Source organism: Carassius auratus, chromosome 1, assembly GCF_003368295.1.
Source record: "Carassius auratus strain Wakin chromosome 1, ASM336829v1, whole genome shotgun sequence".
In the NCBI taxonomy this organism is placed as follows: domain Eukaryota; kingdom Metazoa; phylum Chordata; class Actinopteri; order Cypriniformes; family Cyprinidae; genus Carassius; species Carassius auratus.
This window is the reverse complement of record NC_039243.1, coordinates 14,890,148-14,913,473: the sequence shown is the minus strand read 5'-3', so window position 1 is coordinate 14,913,473 and position 23,326 is coordinate 14,890,148. Positions and strand designations below refer to the sequence as shown.

Below are 23,326 nucleotides of genomic sequence, written 5' to 3'. Positions count from 1 at the left end.
CATGTTCGCAAACTGTGAGTATAAAGTACTTACAACTTTTCAAATGATTTTTTATGTTATGTTTATGCTTTTGGAAATGGATCTTGACTACCCCTACTCTGGCTTATTAATTTGCATTTTAGGCTCTTTTTTACATCAAAGTATGTGTTTTCTGCAGGTCTAATTGTTTAGTTTATTAGTTTTTTAGATTCAGTTGTGATGGCAGAAGTTGAATGAAGATGCATGTTTAATATTGTGTGCAAAACAATCCTGCCTTATCATGCCTTGTTCTACAGTGCACACCAACAGTATTACTTTGTTTTACCATGTATAGTTAATATGTGACTACCTTGAAACCAAAAATGGTGTCTCTGGATAATTGATGATAATAGTGCTCTTCAATCGTCCGAGTTCTTCATGGCTACAGAAGCGGTGTCCGACCAGTAATCAGCATAGCTCGCAGCACCCTCTGCTGGTGAGAGTAATCATAGTTTTGAATGTGCTGTAAAACAGGACATTTTCGGGGACAGCTCCAGTCTGGGACAGGACACCAAAAACGTGACTGTTCCCATTTTTCTCCCAACCAGATTATGAGTGCTGAGTACATGGTTTGCAGTGTTATTTTAGTATTATCTTTTCACTTCAAGTTTTAGTAATTTTGTCGAGTGTTTTTGTTATTTTTATTGTTTAGTTTTGCTTTGTTTTTACACATTTTTATATGTCTATATAATTTTTTTAATTAAAATTGAGACATTCCTGAAATTAATGTTAACATTTTTTAATAAGTACATTTTATTTTATATAATTTAAGTTTTAGTTTGAATTTTTAATGGTTTTACTTTTAGTTAATGCTAATTTGAGCTCATATATTTCTTTTACTAATGATTTGTGGCAGAACATGCCTTGTACAGCGTCCACTGATTATTCAAGTGACCAACAATTGTCATTTCTATTTTTTAATTTGCATCAATCAATGATAAAAGCTTATTAGTTATAATAAGCATTTAATCTCTTAAGGCATACAATTCGTTCATCCAGTTTGATGGAGCATTTTTCATGTGTTAGTCAGTGAGCCGTCCCTGCAGGGGGTTCACACAGCCACGCAAAAACTCAGCTTCCAACTTCACAGGTTTTTTTTTTTTATCGTCTTATTCATCGCATGCCTTTTTTTTCTCAACAATTCATTTCATATGCATCAAAGTCTGTGTGTGTGCTCACTTCTGTTACTGTGATGTGTCAACTGTTGTGTGATCACTTCTTTTGAAACTGAACCACACTAGATAGACACTTACTTCTCTCTTAAACCATCTGGAGTGAATTCATGTCGCATCAGAAAACCGAAATGACTCAAGGTAGTGGTATAATAGACCATAAGGCCGGATTGTATATGCTCATGTATGATTTATCCACACACTGTTCTTGTTGAGGCATGTTACCAAAGTGTGTCCTTCAGCTTTGTTTGTGCTCTCTGACATCCACTGAGGATCAGGTAAAAAGACAAAGCGAGAAGGAGAAAAGAGAGAGACAGACGCTAAGTGATTTCAGCAGCGTGGCTTTTCTTAAGCGCTCCTGTTAGCACCGAGGCACGGGTTGCTATCGATTAGAATATGAAAACCTGGAGGCCTGCATATGAGATCGGGGATGAGGAGGCAGTGGAGAACACTAGAACAGACAGCATGCACACACACGAGCAGCGGCGAAAGAAGTTGCTGATTAGTTTTGACCTGGTGTCAAGCAAAAAAAAAAAAAAAAGAATGCAGAAGAATGCTGTGCAAAATCACACAAAGAGAAGGGGAGGGAAATCAATGACTGACAAACAAGTGCCTTTAGTTTACTGCCTCGGAATGGTGAGGCTGTGGAAATAATACCCTCATCATCGAATCTTCCGTGCTCTATGTGTGTTTGTGTGTGTGGGTGGGTGGGTGTTCAGATTGTACATGCATAATTTAAAACATAGAGCTCCATACAGGTTTGTGCAGTTTATTTAGCCTATTCCAGGGGGTTTAGAAGTTTATGAAACCCATAATTCTGACTCCTCTTTTAATAGGATGAGAAACATTCAAAGCGATTGTGAAATGCTGATAAACTCACACCTGTGCACTTCCTGTGTTACTGCACAAGGTGATGTTGCTTAGCAACTACAAACAGCCTGCAATTAGACTAATGAACACTCACCGGACAACTTTTTAATTCCTATAATTAATGCTAATCATTTATTTCACTTCACGTGGTTGTGTGTAAGAAGGTCATTTGTAGAATTGTTTTAGAATTCCGTGCAGCTGTTTTGTGGAGCTCTGTGTGTGTGTGAATTCTTTGTTGGACTGCTGATCGCTTCAGTAGTATTGTCTGTTATTGTTGTTTATTATGGCTAAATTGATGCGCTTGCATGAGAATGCTTATCCAACTCTCTTTCTTTCCACTGAAATAAATTCTTCACCGTGTGGGTTTGTTTGAGCACTGGAAGCATGGAGAAAATAACACTTCCCGTCCTGCTATTTCTGCATCTCATCTCTCTGCTCTCGGCTTTAATTGACAGCTGCACTGGATTATGTGTTGTGTTCAACTTCTTCATCTGCATAGACAAATCATTACTCATGAGAGAGAGGGTCAATCTGTGATTGATCTCTTCACGTGTGTGTGTGTGTGTGTGTGTGTGTGTGTGTGTGTGTGTGTGTGTGTGTGTGTGTGTGTGAGAGAGAGAGAGGCAGTAGGGAGTGCTGATGGAGCAGGTTGGCATAAAACCACAGAAAGAACTTTGGTTATCACAGAGAGACAGAACAAATGAAAACGGGATGAGAGATGAATAGATAGAGGAAATTAATTTTTTAAAAAGCTGCAAAACCAGGATTATACATTGCCCTCTGCAAACTCACTTCCCTCAGTCCATTCAACAGCTGAATTCCTCACCATTAAAGGCTTGTGTGCTTCAAACCTTCTGAAACGTTTTAGTATTTTCAGTAGAGCTTTACTTGAAGTCATTTTAGTGCGCTAGAATGCTGTTGTACTGAATATCACAACAGCTGTGATTCAGCCAGAGTGAATAACATTCTGTCTAAAATGTACGCTACTTTTATTGAAAGGATGTATGAAAGTAATATTTCACTCAGACTCATGCTGTAGTACTATACCTACTGCCAAATCACAGACAGTTCTTGCTCATAAAAAAAAAAATAAAAAAAAAAATACAGTACTTGTGTTAATAATAATAATCATTTGAATGTTCACATGAATAATTTCAGCCACTAGTGCATACATTTTAAAGGTATAAAAGTAGCATGTGAAAATGTATTAAAACAAACAATTAACACCTAAATGAAAGTATATTATATAATGTATAATATACTTTATAATAATATAACCATGAATACATAAGCAGTTATAATAAATTATTTATGTGGTTAAAATTGTTTATGAAAATATGTAATGCAAAATTACCAAATGATTACTAATACATACTATAACATGCCATCTCACGATACTGATAGTTTGCTGATAACTTATTTTTAAACCCTCATTATGAATTAATTACACAAATAATAAAGAAATGTAAATATAAATACATTTTATTTGTTTCCATGTTTATTTAGCTGTCTTGTATGATACATAACTCAGTTCTTCCATGAAATCAAAAGTGCTTTTCATTTTTATATGATTGACTAATGTAAATTTGAATTGTCCCTTAATTCAGTTCTAAACAAACACTAAAAAAAACAACAACAACATATTAAGGTAGATCAATGAATTAAATAATTAGTTATCAACATCGCAGTTACAGCTGCTGTGATTAATTGATCGGGCAAGTTGTTTTTCAGCGGTTGAGCGTTGTGACCAATCACAGCCATGTCCGTTGTGTAATGAATGCAGTGGTGAATCAGAGGCCATTTAATGTGTATCTTTATATCAGTGTTCAGCCAAGAGTGAACACTTTATTGCTTTAGTCAGTTGGTCTGAGCTCAATAGATTCAGCTCACACACACACACACACACAAACACACACACACAGTGGTATATCGGTGGCAGCACATAATGTTAATGGCTATTAATTTGTTGGTTGGGATGGGCAGGCTGGCTGGTGTGAGCCCTGCTCCCAGAGGATCTGCCTGTAATTGTGTTTCAAATCATAAATATATAAATAACACTTGCAATAATTAAAAAATAATAATTCTTCCCTGCTTTTTCAACCTCACTGTTTCTTTTGCTCTCACTATCCTACACACACATACACACTGCTTCTCCTTTGCCTTTCTCTATTTCTCTTTCACAATGCAGTGAAGAGTAGAAGGTAATTAGAAGGCTGTGTGCCCAGGACTCCAAAGCCACACGCCAAGAAGCAGAGGTGACTTTGCTCACTGTCTCATGAGTGTGTCCAGACCCCTGACAGGGAGCTGAGAACCAGTCAACTTAATTACTATTCACTCACTGCCCTCACATATTGCCTTTGACTGCTCTCAGATCAGGGGTCCTTGACCATGTCTGATAAGCTGTTATTATATGCTAAGCGGAGGCATTGAGCCCAGGTCAGTTTTTTTTTTTTTTTTTTTTTTTTGGTCCTAGTTTGGGAAAGTGATTATATTAGAAAGATGTGCGCGAGGAAAAGAGCAAAGCCTTTTCATATAACAAGAATACTCTGAAAATGTCAACAAGATGAAAACATTTTCAGATAAATAGCATGGAATATGGGCTTTCTCTCATTATACATTAGGCGTGAATATCTCTTTGTCTATTGATGAATAATAAGAGTTTCAAGCCCTTTTGAAGTCTCATGTTCTTGCCTTAGTATTGTTATGTGTGTGTGTGCATGCATGTGTGTATGTCCATACCAGCGTCCATTTGTTAATGGCTGATTTGATGGTAAATGGATTTAAGATGACGATAAAGTGAATCGGCAGCCAAGGAAAGCAAGTGTGTTTGTCTGTTTGTGTGTGTGTGTGTGTGTGTGTGTTCTGTGGCCTTAAAGACAATTGTGGCCTCTGTGGAGAACGTTTCCAACTTCCATGTGACCACAGCTAGTGAAGCAGAAACATCACAAACAGAATGCTTAAGCTGCAAACCGTCATTCTTTGCTGTTTTATGTTTGGTAGCAATTGATGTTTTGTTCACGCTGCTTGTGTTTATGCATGCATTTTAAACAGCTTCATGAACGTGCATTTTGGTTTTGATTTGCAAGAAAATATTTTCTTTTTGTTTATTTACAGTAATACAACTTTTTTAAAGTAGCTGCTCTATGTTTGTTGTTTTCATTTGCTGTTGTTATTTTTTTTATTTTCCTTTCGTTTAAAGTGTTTTTTTTTTTTCTTTAGGTTCTCCCATGCCATCCTCTCTCTCCAGTCCATCAGTCACTGAGCATTCCCATTCTCAACCACCCTCACCCAATCTCCATGACAACCAGAGTTCCGTCTTAAGTAATGCCACCACACAGGCGTTGCAGGACTCTGATTCGGAAGAAGAGTACACGTCCGTTCTCTATAGACCCGTAACACAGCCTGCCCTCAGCCGCAGCTGTGATGGTAAGGTGACCACCCCCACCTTCTCTCGCTCTCACACTCTGTCCTCCCAGGTCTGTAAAGTAAGAAATGCAAAGGCTGTGTGTTCCAAGTAGAAAAACACTGGAGTGAACTATATTCAGGCTTTGATGGAAGTTTTATTAGAGAATGTCACATCCAGTCAGTGGTGTTCAACTTCTGTGTGGATTGGGGTGTGTGTGTGGTGGGGGGCGGGATACTGAGAACAGATATTTAGATTTGACTGAACTTTGAATTAAGTTAAAGGACTAGTTCACTCACAAATTAAAATTCTGTCATTGTGTTCTCACTGCACTCTTATTATAGATAACTAAAACTAAGACCATAAAATAAAATATAAAATTGTTACCTGAAATAAACATAAATGGAAATCAAATATTTAGATTTTAAAACAAATTATTATTATTATTATTTTATTTATTTTTTTCATCAAATTTGAATCATGTATAGTATGATATAGGAGACTATGAAGCACCAAATGTATGCATCAAAGTGTGCCATAAAAGTAGCCCATATTATTATAATCTTATATTATAATCTTGACACCATTCACTTTTTTAGTAAGGAAAAGTGCGGCTTGGATATTGTGCAAGATAACTCTTTATGTGTGTTCCACGGGAGAAAGTTATTTGGGGTTTTAAAGATAAATTATGATGAAATTTGCATTTGTGGGTAAACTATCCCTTTAAAAAATAAGCCAAAAATAGTATGTGTGTGCTTTTTCTTAGAGTGCATTTTGTTTTACAGTATATGTTCTCTTCCCATCTGTCCAGCAGCTATGCTCTGAGCCTCCTCCTGTTATTGCTTTCATCTTGTGTCTTTTCAGACGCTAACACAAACAAACACACTGCTGGTGTGTTCTTGTCCTCATGCACCATGACCTCTGTGTCTTTGTTTGAGAGCCTTACAGGAGCTCCAGCTGTCATCAGCATCATCTTAAGCCAGCGTCCCACTAGCTGTTTTTTCATGTGTACACCTCATTTACATAGTCATTGGAGAATCAGAGGGAGTCTCTGCCGTGTCTCTCAGCGGGCGAGTGTTAACACTAACCCAACTCCCTGCTTACCCTCTGATAGCATCTAGCAAGATTGAAACTATCAAAGGCAGTCAGATGAAGCCTTGGCAGTAACCAATGAGTTCTCCTCACAATGAAAATTCAATCTGCTCTGATCTGATCCAAACATTTTCCACCCAAAAACACTCTTCCAGATTGGTTTACACCAATAATAGTGCTGCAGCAGTGACATCAAACCCCAAACAGGAATCCTATATCACCAGCAGACCTGTCAAGATCCACTTGCCTCACTATGTGTTGTTGATGCTGGTTGATGTATTTTTACCTCTAAAAGCCTGCCTTAAACAGAAACATTTCATTTGGGCTAGTATTTGTCCTTAATGAGGATGATTAGATTTGCTTTATGAGAGGAATGAATGGAGTTTCTGCGCCATTGTTTATTCAGCGAAATAGCACGGCAAATTAAATTTAGGGCTCTCCTCTGTATAATTCCTACATTCCGCAGTGCATAAGTAAAGTATATTGTTTTAAGAACACTTTATAGGGTATAGGACTTCATGTACTGTATCTATGCAATGACATCAGGAAGTTTGACAGAGCCCAAACAGGACCACACATATCCAGATGTTTACAGTATGCTGCTTTTAAAGAAAACTCACCTTCTATTCATCCATACAATGTGATCCATGCCCAAATCAAAAGCAGCTCCATTAAAAAAAAAGAAAGAAGAAGCATATCAGTGTCAGGCTGCTCATAATGGATGAGCTTTTATCTGAAGTAAAGGGCTTTCTCGATAACCATCTGGATTCACAGCGATGCAGGCTTGACTAGGAAACCCCACATTTACCGCCAGTAAGTCTTTTAGGCTGATTTGCATGTGGCTGTCAAGTGTGGATCAGGAAGCACTCCAAGCACTGACAACTCATCATTTGAAGCGATCATCAATATTTGTAATGAGTGGAGGTGCTGCTGCTGATCGTTGCGGAGACGCAGGGCTGCCCGGCCCACTTAGAAGATCAAACTGAATTCAGGGTTGAAAGAGAGAGGGACAGCCTGAAAAAAAAAGGCTCTAGTGCACAATCCTCAGTGACCAGGTTCTTTCTATCTATTTATCTTTTATAGATATCTATCTTTAAACTTCGTATTTTTATGTGTATGTAAATCGCTCTGAGATGCTACTTTTAAAGGCGCTATGTAAAATAAAGTTTATTATTATTAATAATAATAATATAAATGCAGCCTCGGTAAGCATTGGAGACTTCTCAAATCTTCTAAAAATCTTACCAACCCAAACTTTTAAAAAATAGTTTTTGTGTATAAAATGTATTATATGTTTCATGGCCTGTGCAATTCATTGCATTTACACTTTCCAGCGAACGTCCTGCTTATGAATAAGTCCTGAGAATAAAAATCAAGGTTGAGAAAAGGGCCTATAAAATAAGCATGCCCTGTTCTGTTGTTTTCGGGTCAAAACCCGCTTGAAATGCAGAATACACGCATCAGTAAGACACATAGACAGACAGCAAACAAGAGCTATGTCCGTCGAGAGCAATTACCCTCTGCCTGCGTAACTCATCCAACATAGACGCTTGTTGTCAGTTAGCCAGCCAGGGGTCTGTTGAAGCTGCCAGCACACCGTAGTGCGGACTCTCTGAAACGGAGCCTCTGGTCACCAGGCCTGTCGGGCTCCTTCTCTCTCACGCACCGATTGCTATTGTCAGGTGCAGCGGGCATGAAAGCAGCAATTTTATAGCACAGGAACTCCAATAACGTTTACCGGGGCCGATGGAGGCCTCCGACTCCTGCGTCTTGCTCACTCAGCCACACGGGTTGCTTAAGTTCCTACTGTTTCTCACTTTCTGGCTTCTTACTTTCTTTTCCTCACTGCCTTCATGTTTTCTCAGTGAACAGGGAGAGAAGTCTGGCTTATGGGCCACATTTTAAATTAGCCGACCACATCAGTGCCTGCTGGAGATTGAACATGAGAGTGTTCCGTATGATCCAGCTCCAAATGGGGGGCATTAACGGTCTAGTGGGGCTGTACATGTTGATGAATCAGGGTTGGACACAGATCTGAAGCATTGTTTACCCAAACAGTGGTTTTTTTCTGAAAAGAGGTTAGGTTAGGGCTATAATAACACCTTTCTAAAAATAGATTTTGGATGCTGTTTAGTTTCCCAAAATACAGAAAAAAACAGAAAGTCGTCCTCAGGATCACAGCTAGATCATTTTATTTTGGTATAAAAAAAAGTATGATGAACTTCTACATAACTTGTACATAAATGTTGTGTGTGTGTGTGTGTGTACAAGTTATTCATAAATTTATACATACAATATACATATCCTTTTTGCTGTAGTTACATTTTATTTAAATTTAAAATTTTATATACGATGCTATTTTGTAGTTTTGTTTACTGCGGTTCTATGTGTATAATGTATTTAGCGAATCATATAAAAATATGTGCGAGTGTGTACAAATACTTAAACATTTAAATATATATAGTTAAAAGAAGAAAAAAAAAGCTGCTGCAAAGCACATCTTGTGTGTATTCATAAAGTTTCTTCCATCGCTCACAAATGTGATGCAACTCTGTGTGATTCCACATTGGACTATTTATAATGGATTTAAGTGTTAAAAATTAATATTGTGTTTCATTCTGAAAGGAACCTTGTGTATTGTCTTGCCGGAGGTCTGTGGGCGGTTGCACCAAGGTTGCATGGAGTCATTTTTGACACCAGTAATACATCTTTCTGCCTGTCTGTCTGTCTCTCTCTGTGTAACATTTACTTCATTGGGCTGTTAGGAAGAGCTTCCACTCCCCTTGCACGGCTTGGATGTAATTGGAAGCGCAACTGTATGTCAGTTACAGTTCAGTGTAACACTCAACCCTGCTCCCCTCATTAAAAGGTGTGTGTGTGTGTGTGCACGTCAGTCTTGTGGTTGTGTTGCTCAGCGCCCGTCTGCTGCAGAAAACATTCGCTCTCACCTGCTCATTAAAAATACATTACCACCCAAAACGTTTCGTCATCAGCTTTTTAAATAATGCTCATTCTTCCTGAGAGCTGTCGATGTCAGATAAGGTAATGGGTTGTCCAGCACCTGGCACAGCTAGCGATTAGCTTACCCATCAGCTTGTGAATGATCACCCTGCCTGAGCGAACCCCTAACCTTGAGCGATCTCACCGTGGGTATTCATGAGCTTCCTGCTGGTCACTGTGAGCCAAACTAAACCTGTTGAATTAGTGCAGAAAAGACGGATACTACAGGAAAGGAAAATGTTCCACAAACATTTTCCAACCCAGCTTCAGCAGATGGAAGACAATAGGCCTGTTGGAAGACAACAGAGGTTGTTGAAAGGTTAACACTTCCTCTGGTTTTCTCATCTCAGATAGGGAGCTGTTTATCACAGCTCTGCATTCAATTTGATGTTGCATACAATCTCATATCGCATTGCAACTCATGCGTTATTGCCTCAGAAATACAACCTTGCACTTGAATTCACCTCCAAGTGGTAATATCAGGGGACTCATCAAAGTGGAAAAAAGAAATAATATCCCTCCAAACCCCACAGCAATTACTCTGAATTACGCCAAATTATGAACCTGCAATTCAGCTCTAAGGCTGAGGATTAATGTCAGACTCCCTCCACTTCGTTGGTACATCTTAAATTGCCTTTCACTGCCAACACGCACTTTGACAGTTTGAGAAATTTACAACCTTCTGAATGGTGTAATTACTTTTCTTTGTTTCCCTCTCCCTCGCTTTCTGTTAGATTTCAGAAAATACTGTTTTTTGTTTTTTTTTATCATAGTGTGTCACGCAGGCTAGAGGTTCAATTGATCTCCAGTAATGATTTGCCCTCGAGTTTGTCAATATTTAAAAACCACTTTGTCCCTCAGAAAATCATAGACAGCCAGGCAGATAAATGTCACAACCTGCTGATATTTATCTTTTATAAATAGCACACTGTCCGAATGTTTGACAAGCAGGAGCAGGAGCAGGGAACTCAGCATCCTCCTTTTCATTTACCTGACCTAAAATTTCAGCTGCGGCACCCAAAATGAGGGGCCTCTACTTTACCTCAGACATACCGCCATTAATAAGCGTTCAAAACCACTGTCTGCAGATCTTTGAGGGTGGGAGCCCACATATCTCCCACAGTGCCACAGACTGGTCGAAATTTTGCAGAGAGAGTCGAGTGGTGAGCTGTCCCTTCTGCCTCTGTTCATTACTCTTTGGTAATGGCTGTTCTCTGTCGGGGGTTGATGCTAAATTGGCTGTTAGAGGACAAAAGCCCAAACTAGCAGTGGCAAAACAGGAAAAGACAGCAGGATAGACCTTGAATCACCCACCTTTTTCTTTTTTCCCCACCTCCTTTTTTGAAGAATTGATGTCTCTTCGATGCACCCATATTGGGCCCCTTTTTTCCCCCTCGGTCACCCGCCCGCACACTTACGCGCACACCTGTCAGCCATAGACGCTTCACAAAAGAGGCATTTTCAATTCTGTCTGGGTCGTTGATCAGAGGATGTGGTGTCCTGTCCATTTCCCACACAGAAAGACAAGGCCTGCATACAGTGACAAAGACTTGATCTCTCCTTTACAGGGAAACAAAGATTTTAGCCTACCATTATAAAATGATGGTCTAGTTTAAAGCATCTGTTGTAGTTTATCTCTGGCTTTTAGCTAATCAGGCAATGCTATTTATTTTTTATTTTTTTCAAGTTGCAGGAAAGATTTTCATGTGAAACAAGCTCCTTGTTTATTGTCCTTTACAATCGTTCTCACCACAAGCAATCATACTCCTCAAAGAGCTTTATTCTGTTCAACCCAGGATAGAATGTACCTTTCCTGAGCAGGTTTGTTGCTTTTTGCTTGTTGCACATTATTTTATTTTATTTTATGCAACTTGTGAAGTTAGTCTATTATAGGGGCATTGCTATTTTAAAATAAATAAACAAACAAACCCAGCCAAACTGAATTATTATATTGAACGGGACAGTCAATGAAAAACAAGCAGTGCTGTTGTTCAGAGAAGAAAAACTTTTGAACAATAACTCCTTGTGTTCTACTGGAACAAAAAAAAAATGTAATCGTTTTTGAACAGCATGATGGTGGGTAAATTTGAGATGATATGCCAAAACATTTTCACCAGTTATAGTAGCATAATTTAATTATTGTTTTATTCAAATAATGCACACTTTTCCACACCACAATCAGTCAAGCTCATATCAACAACAAACATACACTCATTTACATTTTTAACCTTCACTCTCTGAGGCAGAAGTCTCCAAACTCATCCTTTCTAAACATCCTACTACTTGCCCGCTTGATCCCATTCCATCTCATCTCCTTTAGGCCATTTCTTCTGCAGTCGTACCTGCACTCACTCACATCATTAACACTTCCTTTCATTGCTAAAACGCTTGAACGAGCTGTGTTCAACCAAGTCTCTGCATTTCTCACACAGAACAACCTCTCAACAAAATCTCAGGAACCACACTTCAATGGTTTGAGTCTTGCATCAGATAGGTCCTTCAAAGTATCTTGGAGAGGTGAGGTGTCCAAGTCACAACATCTAACTACTGGGAGCCTCAGGGCTCAGTTCTTGGACCACTTCTCTTCTCTGTCTACATGGCATCATTAGGTTCTGTCATTCAGAAACATGGCTTTTCATACCACTGCTTTGCTGATGACACTCAACTCTACCTCTCATTCCATCCTGATGATCCGACGGTAGCTACTCATATCTCAGCTTGTCTAACAGACATTTCTTGCTGGATGATGGACCATCACCTTCAACTCAAACTTGCCAAGACAGAACTGCTTGTGGTTCCAGCAAACCCATCATTAAATCAAAATTTTCACCATCAATTTAGGAACATCAACCATAACTCCTTCAAAAACAGCTAGAAGCCTTGGAGTTATGATTGATGATCAGCTGACTTTCTCAGACCACATTGCTAAAACTGTCCGATCCTGTAGATTTGCTTTATTCAACATCAAGAAGATCAATCTAGACATGCTGCACAACTCCTTGTTCAAGCTCTTGTTCTGTCCAGGCTGGACTATTACAATGCTCTCTTGGCAGGTCTTCCAGCCAGTTCTATCAAACCCTTACAATTAATCCAGAACGCAGCAGCAAGATTAATTTTTAATGAGCCGAAAAGAATACACATCTCACCTTTGTTTATCAATTTGCACTGGCTACCAATAGCTGCTCGCATAAAATTCAAGGCATTGATGTTTGCTTACAAAACTACCACTGGCTGTGCACCCTTTTACCTAAATTTATTACTTCAGACTTATGTGCCCTCTAGAAGCTTGCGTTCTGCAAGTGAATGTCGCTTGATTGTGCCATCCCAAAGAAGCACAAAGACCTCTAACACTAGCTTACTCTATTCTTTTTCTATTCTATCTGTTTTCTTTGTATTTATTATATTATTTAAAAGCCTGAACGCATTGTCTACCGAGGTTGGCATCCCAACCGCTCCCCCTCCACCCTCAAAACGTGATTTCTACTGAGGTGGGCCCCAAGTCAATATGCTGTTCAGGGAGCCCAGAAACCATAGCGGTGCCCCTGCTTCTGTTAGCCATTATTTCTAAAAAAAAAGTCTACCTTGTCCAACAGTTCCTTTCTGTCGCCTGTCCTGTTGTGACATCATTAGTTGTGACATTTGTGATCTGCACATCTGAGAGAAGCCTTGACACTGTGTGTCTGGCTGCATTGTGTTCCAGTTATGCGAATCATCTTTGTGTAATGTGTTTATCTGTAAGGAAGTTGAGAGTTTGATAAGTCACTCAGCTTTTTGCATGGGCGCCCACTCCCCACTGCGGTCTGCATTAATCCCCCCTCGACAATGAAATAGAGAGAAGTTCTGCAAGGTGAAACATGACAGGCCGCTGCATTGTTGACAAATAACCTTTCCTTCCATTCCTGTCAAGCCCCCCAAGTGACAGCTTTAGCTTTCAATGACTGGTGCGCTTTTGAAATGTCAATTTAGCATCTTGACACATATTGACGACAGAGCTGACATTTTACAGGCCTTTCGGTTTGGAAAGCAAGTAATCCCACTTATCATAATGCCAGGCATGCCGCAATAAAGTACCACTGAACTTCTCATTATTTCATTTTAAAAAAGCAATGTTCTCAGACATCCTCCGGAGGGAATGAGCGAGAACAACTCAAAACACATCTGACATGACATCTCAGTCTTCATTTGTTCAACCAGTCCTTGAAAATGCACGTCCAGGAGCTCCAAACCGTCAAAATTACTCTCTCGTGACATATGTTTGTTAAAGGAATACTGTTGTTCACTAAAAAGTCTGTTATAATTCAATCGCTTATTTTTTTACAAACCCATATTAAATTTGACTTACAGTATTTACTCTATTACAAGTCTTCTAAAACTATTATTTGATGAGAAAACAGACCTAAATTTAAGTCATGGGAGAAATAATGATGTTCTGATTGTGATCGAAATATTCTACTTCACAAAACTGGTCTGAATAATATATTGACACTGATCAAACTCCATCTGCCTCAAGATTGTCACAGTCCACTGACGATGAAGATTATCAGTGAATAATGACTTTTAACAATGTATTTTGGTCTTTTTATCACACAAAGCTATTGTATGACATTAAAAGTTGTAATAAAGTAGATGAGTCATATGGATGACTCAGCCACTCATCTTTTATATGATATTCTTAAGGTGTTTTCATTGTGATTGCATGGGAAAAAGTGAACCGCACTTTATTTAAAAAAAGGAAAATGTCATTTGCGTTCCATGAAATAAAGAAAAATGAATGGGTTTTAGAAAGACATGAGTAAATTATAACTGATAAATTTTCATGTTTGGTCAAGCATGTGTTTTGTAATCTAGGGCAGTGGAGCTGGTGGCCATATCCATCATTGAGTTTAGCCTAGGCCCAGATGTGCTCTAGAAATCAGAGACGGAGACCACTCTCTTTAATCACAGACCCCGGGGCACACCAACTTGTCCTTTCCTCTGTTTCCCATCCTGCATTGTACCAATGAACGAACCAAAACTCTGTCTTCCCCACACCCATTTCAGCCACACAAGTTATGTGACTTAAATAAACGGTCTCATTAGCCTTATGAATGTCCCACCGTGGAAGCACCACTGTCAGTCTGTCTCAAAAACTCAATCCTCCTTTGGCTTTCTGCCTCTCACAGCTCTATTAGACCCCATTTATCCATTAACTTCTCTTCCTTCCCACAACACGCAACTCTTGTCTAACCACATCACACCCCCTTCGCCTGGCTCCGCCATTGTGCGCTGATGCAGCAAAGAGACATTGATGGACGTTGATGGACGTTCCCCATTGAGCGACTCAGGCCTTCCTTTTGTAAAACCTCTTTCAGGAGGAAAGGTTTACAAAATGAGCATTGAGAAAAGACAAGAAGGGGGGTGGATGTTCGATATGACAGGCCTCTCCGAGTGCTCCCAGCTTTCTGACAGGTGTGGGTGAAGGACATGTGAGGTAATCTAGAGTTTGACAGCGCGGATATAAGCACTGACACTCTGGGTGTCAGGGCATTAGTGTTTCCATTTCCTTGCACACACTGTCTCCTGCACACATGCATCCACTACAGGTCAGATGTCTGCTGACGAACCAGCTCTGAAATACAAGCTCGGGCCTGAGATGTGCTGGTACAGATAAGCTGCACTTTCATTATTTTTTTTAGTTTTTGAATAGCTATCACTCAGCCCCATTAAGAGATAAATTGCACTGGCTGGAATTTCAAGTCTGCCTGTGAAATCCTAATCAAAATGGCTCTTAAAATATACGCTGCACATGAGAATGACAGGCCACGTCCCATGAGTTACAGCAGTCAGGGTCGTCCATCAGTGATCGCATTTCTGTGCCATAAAACCTGCATCTGTCCCATCCCATCGTCTGGGACTGACATAACCAGGCCTTCTCTCCAATGACTACGTTCTCCCAGCCACAGGCTGGATTACACTTTGCCATCTACAGAGGCTGTCATCTGAGCGTAGATGGGTTTTTGAGAGGGGTCAGGCCTTGAGGTCAGAGAGCGGGCTTAAGTCAGTGTTGCTGAGCATGTAATGGGTCTGTATGCAGAGTCCCTGGAGAGCGACAGACACGATGGGGCAAACAGGGTCTACTGCGTGACAAATGTCCATCCACGCTCGGGAACGGCACCTGTGCTGCAAGCATATGGCAGCGAATTTGAGACGTATTGAGAGCTGTCTCAGAGAACAGCCATAAAGTTGTCATCTCACATTTTTTGGTGTTTTTTGATATGTGTGTGTGTGTGTGTGTTTGTGTCTCTGTGTGTGTGTGTGTGTGTGTGTGTGTGTGTGTGTGTGTGCGCGAGTCTATTGTAAAACTAAATACATTATTTACCTTTATCCCCTGATATTAAATGGAGATAAGGTGAGCAATTGCTGAAAATGCTGAGTGTATCAGATCAGCACACTTGATCGTCTGCTCCCACACTTTATTTACTCTCTCTTTATTTCATTCCACTCCTGCTAGCCAGGCTACCCAATGGCTTCAGGTCTTAACTCTAATTTCTGGGACTAAAATTAAGCTGTGAAAACTTTTATTTTAATTAATAAATTATAGTTCTTGTTCTGCACTGCAAAAACCAATTTTCTTAATCAGTCCTGCTTTCCAGTAAATTATTAAATATTACTAAAACAAGATTTTTTTTGTTTAGTGTATGCTTATAGCAAGAAAATAAACCGACAGTGGGATCACTGTCGGTTTATTTTCTTGCTATAAGCATACACTAAATTTTGTGTTGCCTGATAATATTTTCATTATAATTAATGCAATAAAAACAGGATGTCACATATATTCTCAGAAAGTTGCACGGTACTCACAGATTTGCTTAAAACATTAGGAATTTGGGGGAAATCTTATAGTAATTTTCCTTTTAGATGGCATTGAGAAGCTTTGATCAGACCTCTCATGTGAGCTGCAGTGTGCAGTTATTTGGGCTAAACTTCTGCCAAACCTATTTGAAAGTGAATCTTCCCCAGGCCTAATGACACATGAAGCATATAGAGTTGTGTTTACTTTTGGGGCCAAAAGCGAATTGAGTCCAGAAGAGTGCCTTTCCCACAACAATTGTATGTCTGACAGTCTGATTACCATGGGAGTGAATGGTACCATGCGCCATCGGTTGCAAAGGAGGCTGGAAATTGAATTTTAACAGGCTCAGCAGTCACTCTTTCCTCTTCCTCCATTGTTTTTGATTTTGTTGTTGTGCTCTTTGAAGCCGGCAGCTGCAAAGTAGATAGGACCCAATGGAACGTGTACACCTAGACTATGGAAATGTACACAAGCACTCTCCCGAGGACGTTATGAGAATCCAATCTGAAAGCTGTCTGTGCACTTTCACCGCCTCTGGGTTTCAGGTGCTTGTTTTGTTTTGGTCAAAGAATAGATCAATCCTTTTTTTAGAGGAGGGAGGGTTGTGTGGATGACTTTTAGGGGAGAAACAGAACAGGTGTACAGACCTCAGAAAAAAGCTAGGAGCTAGATGTGTTGTGATTCCCAACAGATTTGCACTCATGTACCTGTGTGTTGCCTTAAGCAATCCACACCACACCTGTCTTCTTCTTTCAACCTCTCAGAAAAACTTTCTTACTCTCCTGCATTCTCTCAGCACATCACATTTTTACTTGAAGAGAGCACACTGTATCCCAGTATACTGCGGGGGTGGTCAGAACATCCTCTGTTGAGCTCTATGATTTATGATCAGCCACACACCTGAACTGCTGGGCTAGAATCCCATCATCCTTAGGGGTGGACTGTTTGACAAAAATCGTATACATCACGCTAACAGTATGCATCACAATAGTCTTATTTTTGCAGGAATTTCAACCTCTGAATCTGACTAGGTATGTCTGAAACTATTGTAAAATGTATGCATACTTGCACACCTGTGACCACACATCTTTTTAATTTTATAATAATGTGGCAAGTTCCAATGCTGCTTGGCAGCCTTGAACAATCTACAGCAAGGGGGTTTCAAACTTCTGTCAATTTTGCTGTATATTTTACGTTACTATGTTAGAAAAAATATTACAAATATTTTTAAACAAAATGAAACAGTAAATTAAATGCAAAATAAAGGCGTCATAAAGGTAATAAATGCAAAATAAGTTATGAAAATATTATTCGGAAAATGCCATTTTAAGTACTAATGTAAGAAGACGTTAAAGTGACGTTGCCAAGTATGATTACCCATACTCTAAATTAGTGCTCTGCATTTAACCCATCCTAAATGAACACACAGCAGTGGGCAGCCATTTATGCTGTGGTGCCCGGGGAGCAGTTATACATTCACTTTCCCCACCTACAATCCATGCCGGCACGAGACTCGAACCCACAACCTTTGGGTTATGAGTTCAACTCTCACAAAGACGTGATATATATATATATATATATATATATATATATATATATATATATATATATATATATATATATATATATATATATATATATATATATAAAATATATAAAAGTAATATATATATTACTTTTTTATCACACACACATGCTTACACACAGTTTTGGGTAACATTATAGACTACACAGAGGTTAACACAACAAAATAGCAACAGCTGGGTTTTCAGTCTTAGAAAAAAAGTGATAGTGCAAGCAGACAATAAATCCAGAGCACTTGTCAGGAGCCCTTCTTATAACCTACTGTATTGTAATCTGAAAGCATGAGTGTCTTCAAGACTGTAGATGTTTCAAAGAGAGGAACAGGAGATGAGAGTGAATGAAACAGACACATACAAGCGGCTCTAGAAAAGGTCAAAGACGGCACAAAATAGCCCTGTCTCACCAGAGGAGAATTCTTCTGCTGCAGTCCAAATCTGCCAGAAGCTTCTCAACCGCGGTGCACACTCACTTGCTCGCTGTTTGTCATTCTGCTTAGCTCTTATAGCAACCCTGCTGTATCAAACTGCCATCAGAGACAGCATACGAGTAACAGCAGAGAGCTGTAAGTTGAGCAATGGTTTTGTCTTTTTAGAAAGGCTGCTTCACATACATATCATTGTGTTTCATCTTATCTGTGTTCAAGGAAAAATGATTTTTTTTGGCCTCAAGTTACAGCATGTAATCTCTTGCACTCTATTTCAATTTCTCATTCTAGATTTGACTCACCAGAGTTTAAAGAAAGATGTGATCCCTTGCATTGTGACAAATGCCATTTAAGATCCCTGACTTGAAATCGACGTAGCTAGTTGTAGGTTAATGCGAAGTACATGGCTTAATCAGTCCTTAAAACCTCCCCTTTTTTTACACGCTGCGCTATGACCAGATTTTGTGTTAAGGAGCTTGCAAAGGTATTTTTAAGGCTCTGATTATGTGCCTCTGGCAATGAGACCCAGCAAGTCTCATGCATTCATTGCATGAAGCCTTTAGAAGAAAGGAGGAAACAAGACAATGACAGAAAGATGCCAGAAAAGAGGGGAAATAAGGAGTGAATATACATTGTGTCACTAGCTTTGTCTAGGCCACTTCCTGTATGGTAAGATTAGTACAAATAATCAGTTGCAAATGGATTTAAGGTTGAAGAAGTTTTTATAGGGATTTTGAACTGGCAAAATCAAGTCATCGCAAAAGAAATCAGTTCCCCACGCAGATTCACTTATGTTCAAATTGGTAAAGCTGCTTGTTACGAATTCTTTGTGAACTGTGTTTCCTATTATTTACAATAGACAATTAACTTTCTTACCATTGAAATTTCATCGAAATATCTATGTGATGCAATAAAGGTCCACTACCCAAACACTGCGGTCTGGTACACTTCTCGTTAACATGGTGCTCTCCCAAACAAACCCAAGGCTGGATTTACTGCAATTTTGGCAGATAGGTGCGGCAGGGGTCCCTGGCACACGTGAAAGTGGACGTTCAGTCATCTCAATCATATGCTTATATTTGTACGGGTGCATGCATATGTGTCATAGTCATCAGTTCGACAGCTGGTGGGGTCGCTACTAAACAGTTAAAGTCATCATCACCCTACTGTAATATGTCCCAGATGTTATTTGGCAAAAGCACATTCATCCAGACACATTTGCCACGATTAATTACCAAGGACAACTGCTTACATCTGCACAGCATTACTGCACCGGTTTGCCATTGGTTAACCCAGTTCCATTTGATTCTTCCCACAGAGCAACCATCCAATCAGCACCAGCAGGGCCAGTCCACGCTGCCACCGGTGCCACCCCCGCACAAGCAGCAGCCGTCGGTGACGGCGCTGAACCACAACTCTCTGAGCAGCCGCAGGAACGTGAGCCCGGCCCCTCCGGCCGCCCTCCCCGCCGAGCTGCAAACCACACCCGAGTCAGTGCCGCTGCAGGACAGCTGGGTCCTGGGCAGCAATGTGCCGCTGGAGAGTAGGTCAGTTATGCAATGCACACACCAGCACAGTTACATCCCAAAGTGTGACCTGTGTTATAGAAAGGTCCTTTATTTGACATTACTCACACAGCAGGACATGTGACCTTTATATCTGTCTCAAAGCAGTGTGACTGCAGGGCTTTTATTTATAATGCAGCCACTTTCCAGTTAACTAGTAGACATACTAACAAGCCTCAAAGTATAATTAACATTTATCACATATAGAGGATTTTTTTTTTTTTTTTCAAAATTAAATTTCTGTTTATCATCCGTCTCATAAAGCGGTTTATAATATGGCAGCATCAAAAAGTGCTTCTGCTGACTCTGCTAACATCCCAGAATGTGAGTGACTGAGGCCTCGCCAAGCTTAGGGGAGGATACGGCTTGGTTGTTTTTCCCCCATAAATCAGTGAGGCTGTAAGCTCGGAGGATACACTGAAGGGTCTTTAAAAGCTAGCAGAAGGGAACGCTTTGTTTCGGGGGATTGCACGTTAGCGCCATAATAGCCTCTCTCTGTTTTTGATCTTCTCTTTCTAGTGACACTGTATATATGATGACTAAACCTCCCCCATTAAGCAATGTTTCCACCTATCACTCCTTTCATTCATCCTGCGTGATATAAGCACTGAGACAGACAGAGTAGGGATGAGTGCAGAGAGAGAAGCGAGGGTCGTTCAGCTTGATCTCTGAAAGTCATAGACCTTAGTCTGGATAGACAGAATATTAAATTTGATGTAAATGAGATTGAGGCTTTGAGGGATATATGTACAAACCCTTCAGTGGCTTATGGTATCAAGCCAACAAAACATTGAAAATTGTCTTTCTGAAAATGCACTAGGGATGTAAATGGTTCAGAGTTCATACTGAAACAAATGTAAATGTGCAGTAAAACAGTACCTTTCTACAGGATTACTGCGGTACAGACAGCGCCTGATGTGGCTTCATGTATTAATGCTAAAATTCACTTCTCAATGAAAATGTGCATTTTGAAAAGGTATTGATGTAAATACAGTCAATTTGTCCTAAAATAAAACAATCAAGCAAAAATTTGGATCTTTACATTAGACCTTCATGTGCCCTTATAGGCATCCAGTTACTGAAAATAATATTTAAATGCTATATATATTAATCTTGCAACAATGTTAATTTTAATCTTCTAACAAGTACTAATTATTTATTGTATTATATTTGTTAATTTGTTTACTTAATTGCTTTTATGTATTGAGTTTATTCTCAAATTTATTGAGAAATGTTTATATTTGATATTTGAATTTAAAAACATTTATTTAATTCACAATGTTAATAGGTTTTGCTGTGATATTCAAATTGATATTAAGAATTTTGAAATGTCATTTCTATCGGTGTAATACCAGAATGTTGGTATTGTGAAAACCGTACAGTGGACAAAAATAGTTTGCAAAAATTTGACATTTAACAGACTGAACATCTCCCTCACAGCCTTGCATTCAGTTGCATTAAATTAAATATGACACGTACCCTGACTAAGGTCTACAGGAATGCGAGTACCAATGAGTGGCTTGCTTTTGAGTTTATATTTTATGAGCGCCAGTGCCAGTGCAAACACAGTGTTACGAGATCCAGCAATAACACACCTGCTTCAGCTCCGCTGGCCTCAAGTTCACTTCATGGTCCTTCACATGGACACAGTGGTCCCAAAACAGGAATATCCAGCAGCTACACTTCCTTTATGGTCTTTCCCTCTGTTTCTCTGTTTTCCTCAACTCTTGGTTTTTTGTTACTATGTGGCCGTCTTACTCTTTCACTTTTTGTCGTGTCAACCACAGCAAGATTTTTGCTCCTTAGTCCATTGTTGTTCACCCCCATTGTTTTGCTTTCTGTCTCTTTTCCAACTTACACACAGTTATTTGTTTTTGTCCTTCTCTCTGTCTCAGTGGTCACCCCATATCCTCAAAATGAATTTGGCGATCGTCCACTCATATTGACAAAGCATTATGTAGATTTTTGTAGATGCTAGCAACAGAGCTAAAATTTCTGTTTATATCCTGAGATCTAACTGAGGAAGACCACACTGGACCACACACAGTCAGTAGGTTCTCTAACACTCACAGATGCTTGTAAATCCTACTATAGTGCTGCATCTTTCCAGATAAACACTCTGAAAACACACTCGTTCAGTTACGCTCGAAAGCACACATTGTGGCATGTCTGCGCGGCAGCACTGGTTCAAAAGGTGCCGTCTTCCAAGTTAGACATGGAGCTTACTTAACAACTGTTTACATGATACAGACTGACTTTTAGAGTAAAAATCAACAAAGCATCCATCTCCCCGACAGGCACAACAGTGAAGTTTAGATGAAAATAATGAAAAACATTACAGTACTAGTAAATGGGCGAAAACGTACTGGCAGAGAGTGGAAATGCAAACGCTTCACAACATGTGTTCCTGAACAAGTCCATTGATTATTTTGAGGCAGGATATGCTGGTTGAAGTAAAAAAGATAAATAAATAAATAAATACATAATAATGATGCATTAGCCTTTGGAGAAAATTGCACAATCCAGTCGTTAAACGTGTCCTGCTAATTTACTTGCACTAGAATAAGTTGTTATTTGACGTAATTTAGTGGATGTTTTACATAAATTTCATTAGAGGAACAATTCAGAATTTGTTCAACACACAGGCTGTTAGGTATAGTAAATTGCTTCAATGACGCACTTCCAATATGCTTCAATGAAGACTGCTTTTCTGTGTTTACAAGCTTGAACGATTGGTTCCCGGGGCTCATGTGGCAGTGTTTCAGCAATTACTGACTGTACCTTTAAGCCATTATTGACATTGTCATAAACCTTGTGGTGAAACACAGATCACGTCTGAGCATAAGTTTCCACGTTCTTGTAATTTGTGAACAATTTGTGCTAAACAGACAATTGAATCTAAACGTTCCTGACTCCTGCTTTCGTACAGTCAATTACCTCACTCTACTGTCTTTACTCTCATCATTATTTGATGATCCTATTACAGTGGGGAATAGAAAAACATGAGAAGCCTCTTGAGACACCTGCCGGTCCTTAACTGATTAAAATAACTCAAGATCTCCACACAAAGATGTCTTCCACTTTCAGAGTTTGTGTATTTCATATGTAAATGCAAACCAGGCAATTGGTGAATCTGCTTCTCGACTAAAGTTTCAATGTTTCATTGTTTTAGCGTAATATTCATCTTTCATCTTACTGTTGATAGTCTGTGAACAGTTTAATGTGTGGTGATTTCTTGCTTCTTAAGCTGTTAACATACATGTTCTAATCTTGATGGAGAGGGAATGTATTTATCTTGAAATGAGAGAGAACACTGAAGCTCTTGACATTCCAAAACCTCACTCCTTGCTCAAGGCAAAATAAAGC

The 23,326-nt window shown here is 39.4% G+C and overlaps 1 protein-coding gene across 9 annotated transcripts in view; it reads left to right on the top strand.

Annotated features, from left to right (window-relative positions):
* Positions 1–23,326, top strand: part of LOC113079453 (teneurin-3) — a 148,034-nt gene that overhangs the window by 29,216 nt on the left and 95,492 nt on the right. For 8 of the 9 annotated variants that reach the window (XM_026251857.1, XM_026251746.1, XM_026251792.1 and 5 more), the window contains exons 2-3: positions 5,280–5,486; positions 19,714–19,942. In XM_026251857.1, coding sequence (XP_026107642.1) covers positions 5,288–5,486; positions 19,714–19,942 — 428 coding nt within the window. In that variant the 5' untranslated portion in view covers positions 5,280–5,287. Of the gene's footprint in view, positions 1–5,279; positions 5,492–19,713; positions 19,943–23,326 lie in introns of those variants that run through there. The other variant, XM_026252159.1, reaches the window with a different exon arrangement.